Source organism: Sinohyriopsis cumingii, unplaced genomic scaffold, assembly GCF_028554795.1.
Source record: "Sinohyriopsis cumingii isolate HCF-2022 unplaced genomic scaffold, ASM2855479v2 utg001741l, whole genome shotgun sequence".
NCBI lineage: Eukaryota > Metazoa > Mollusca > Bivalvia > Unionida > Unionidae > Sinohyriopsis > Sinohyriopsis cumingii.
The window spans coordinates 53,709-57,432 of NW_028316041.1; the positions used below are offsets into that span (position 1 = coordinate 53,709).

At 39.6% G+C, this 3,724-nt stretch overlaps 1 protein-coding gene across 1 annotated transcript; it reads left to right on the forward strand.

The window, feature by feature from the left end:
* The first annotated feature begins 719 nt into the window (after positions 1 to 719).
* On the forward strand, positions 720 to 2,179 carry LOC149771678 (zinc finger BED domain-containing protein 5-like). Its single transcript, XM_089948240.1, has 2 exons — positions 720 to 1,226; positions 1,538 to 2,179. The coding sequence occupies exons 1-2, from the start codon at positions 720 to 722 to the stop codon at positions 2,177 to 2,179; spliced, it is 1,149 nt and encodes a 382-aa protein (XP_089804366.1).
* Positions 2,180 to 3,724: the final 1,545 nt, after the last annotated feature.

A 3,724-nucleotide genomic window follows, 5' to 3' on the forward strand; every position in this document is an offset into this window, starting at 1 on the left:
TTGGATAGAAGTGTGTGTACAGTTTTATGGCAATCCTTCGTGTAGATTACAATCAGTGGTTTTAATTACTATGAACTAGACCATTGGATATAAGTGTGTGTACAGTTGTATGGCAATCCTTCATGTAGATTACAAGCAGTGGTGCCAAACTTGCGCTAACAGACAGACTGAAGCAGGATGACATGGAAATACAAGTGATACCATAAGCCCCACTGTCTTTGACCTTTAGAGCTTAAAACCTGATGTATTTTCACAAAGTAAATATTTTAGAATCTGCTTCAAATCTTGATATCCATCATTTTCTACCTGTATAATTCACATTTTAATGGGTGAAAATCATAGACTTCTAGTAACCTTGGTGTGACAGCATTATTATAAGCATAGCCAATAAATCAGCAATAACCTCTAACAGCATTATTATAAGCATAGCCAATAAATCAGCAATAACCTCTAATAGCATTATTATAAGAGTAGCCCAGTGTTTTTCAACAGGGGTTCCGCGGAATCTAAGGGTTCCGTGAGCGCCAGCCAGGGGTCCAGCCGGTGGCCAGTAAAAATATAAAAATAACGGCCGAAATCGCCAGGGACCAAGTCTGGCAGTACCGGAACTGTGCGGTAATTAGTCGTTGTTTATCCACTTAATTACTGTTTCCGTTGTTGTCCTAATGAGCGTTTAGCGTTTGAATTAATTTTTATAACACTGTTGTTTTTGCGCGACCATGGACCGATTTATTAAGAAGAGAAAATTAGATGATGCCGCAGCTGACGACCAAACTAAAACTCAGGAGCAGTCGACTGAAGCTACAGCTAGTACCGCGTCATGTGAGCCGAACGTGCCAAAAATTGACGTTGTCGATCGGAATCTTAAAGTTCGTCAGTACAGTGACAATTACTTAGCTATGGGATTCACTTGGGCAGGAGACCCAGACTGCCCCTTACCGCTCTGTGTTGTCTGCGGCGAAAAGCTTGCCAGTAGTGCCGTGGTACCAGGTAAATTGAAGCGACACTTTACAACTAAACGTCCAGATGCAGCGCACAAGAATGTGGCGTACTTCGAGAGGGCGCTAAGCTTGAATAAAAACAAAAACGCTACATTCGAGAAAAAGTTCAAGATAAGTGACAAAGCTCAAGAAGCAAGTGATGCTGTCGCGGAGATCGTTGCAAAGAAAATGAAATCATCGCATACCCTCGCCGAAACCGTAATCTTACCTGCATGCCGAGAAATTGTGAGTATTATGTTTCGCGAGAGTGCCGAATCTGACATCAGTAAGGTTCCACTTTCAGACAATACGATAACAGACGTATTTCAAACATGTCCAGCGACATTGAAAGTCACGTTTTAGCGACGATATAGACACGCGGATTCTTTCCACTGCAGGTGGATGAAAGCACCGATGTCAGCGGTAAATCACAGCTTATGGGGTTTGTACGTTTTATTGACAATGGAGTTATTGTTGAAGATTTTATCTGCTGACTGGATTTACCAGAAACAACAAAATTACAATACATATTTGACGTTGTCAATTCATATTTGCAGTCATGTGACTTGAACTGGAAAAACTCCGTTGGTATTTGTACGGATGGCGCCCCTGCCATGACGAGAAATGTCAAAGGTTTTGTCTCGCTGGTGCGACAGATGAATCCAGCTATCATGGTCACGCACTGTTTTATCCACAGAGAAGCACTAGTTGCTAAAACAGTTGGAGCCGAGTTAAAGTCTGTGGTGGACATGGTGGTGAAAATCGTTAATTATATGAAGATGAGAACAATGAAATGTCAACAGTTCATCAGACTTTGTGAAAGCATGGAAGCGAACCATGTCACACTCATCCAACACACGGACGTATGGTGGCTGTCTCGCGGAAAATTTTTATCTCGTTTCTACGAGCTGAGAGAGGAGATGCTGATGTTCTGTTCTCGTGAAAACTTGAAGGATTTTGAAGAAGTACTGAGCAGCGAATGTTGGTGTTCCAAACTAGCTTATCTGGCCGATATGTTTCATGAATTGAACATTTTGAACAGTGGAATGCAAGGCAGACATGAAAACGTCTTGACTTCAACTGCCAGAATAAACATATTTCTGAAGAAATTTGCAATTTGGAAGAAGCATGCATCTGCTGGAAATTTGGAAATGTTTCCCAGTGTTGTTCAAAACATTACCAAGAAACTCTTCCATTGAGTGTGACCCATTTGGATGCTCTTTTGAATAGTCTCAGCAAATATTTTCCGTCGATATCTGTTGACCAGTACGTCTGGGTTAGAAACCCGTTTGTAGAATTTGAACCGTGCCAAGGACAGTTTACTTTGAAGGAAGAGGAGAAGCTCGTTAGCGTTGCGAGTGACAGAACGCTGAAGGTAAAACATGCAGAGTTGAACTTGGATGTGTTTTGGTTACTAGTTGAAAACAAGTACCCGGCTATCGCTGAGAAAGCTTTGCGACTTCTGTTGCAGTTTTCAACTTCTTACATGTGCGAGTTCGGATTTTCTGCTATGACCACCATCAAACACAAGAAACGAGAACGACTTTTGTCTTTCGAAGATAAACTTCCGGTGTCTCTCTCGAACATTCGGCCACGAATTCAGCTGCTTTGTAGAAATCACCATGCACAAATTTCGCACTGAAATGTTCGCTACTGCAAACTGATGCTAACGGGTAACAATAAAGTAACTTAGTAACTAGTAATATCGGCTATTCTGGCCACACGAGTTTATTTTTGATTTGGGCTACAATTACAGTGTTACATTCATGTACATGTATCAAACGGTATTTTCTTGTGTCACTGCATGTGGTTGCGCGTGCAATCTAAACGCTCCGAAGGGTTCCGTTCCAATTAAAACGTTGAAAAACACTGGCGTAGCCAATAAAGCAGCAATAACCTCTAATAGCATTGTTATAAGCATAGCCAATAAATCAGCAATAACCTCTAATAGCATTGTTATAAGCATAGCCAATACATGAGCAATAACCTCTAATAGCATTGTTATAAGCATAGCCAATAAATCAGCAATAACCTCTAATATCATTGTCATAAGCATAGCCAATACATCAGCAATAACCTCTAATAGCATTGCTATAAGCATAGCCAATAAATCAGCAATAACCTCTAATATCATTGTTATAAGCATAGCCAATAAATCAGCAATAACCTCTAATATCATTGTTATAAGCATAGCCAATAAATCAGCAATAACCTATAATAGCATTATTATAAGCATAGCCAATACATCAGCAATAACCTATAATAGCATTATTATAAGCATAGCCAATACATCAGCAATAACCTCTGATAGAAGCTACAACTGATGCATCACATGTAAAGTATGCAGTCCACTCATCTATGATTATTTTTCAAAAGATTTCAGCCCTCAGCATTTATTTCCACTTTCAACAGTACTTGTCAGAAAGGGTCTTCTACGTAGACTACATTGTAAATACTGGAAAAATTGATGTTGTCATTGAACAAAATAAAACTAACTGCACCAGCAGACTTGAAGAAAAAAAATTCCTTTTTGTGATGGTGCATTACAAACAGATGTGCATCCAATTATCATGTTTTCCATTTAAAACAAACAGTACCCAATACATAAACTTAAATCAACTCTCAGCAATTGAAAGTAATTAAAACAATGTAGGCCATGCAAACATCAGTTTAAACTAAGGCTATAACACTTGTCAATATGCATGCACACTCCAAGTTTCATCATGACAGTGAGGACAGAATGC

Bases quoted from the DNA above. Each gene is read 5' to 3' on its own strand.
- LOC149771678 (XM_089948240.1), top strand. From the start codon at position 720: ATGGACCGATTTATTAAGAAGAGAAAATTAGATGATGCCGCAGCTGAC. The intron at 1,227-1,537 runs GTGAGTATTATG...TCATATTTGCAG, and splicing joins TACCTGCATGCCGAGAAATT to TCATGTGACTTGAACTGGAA.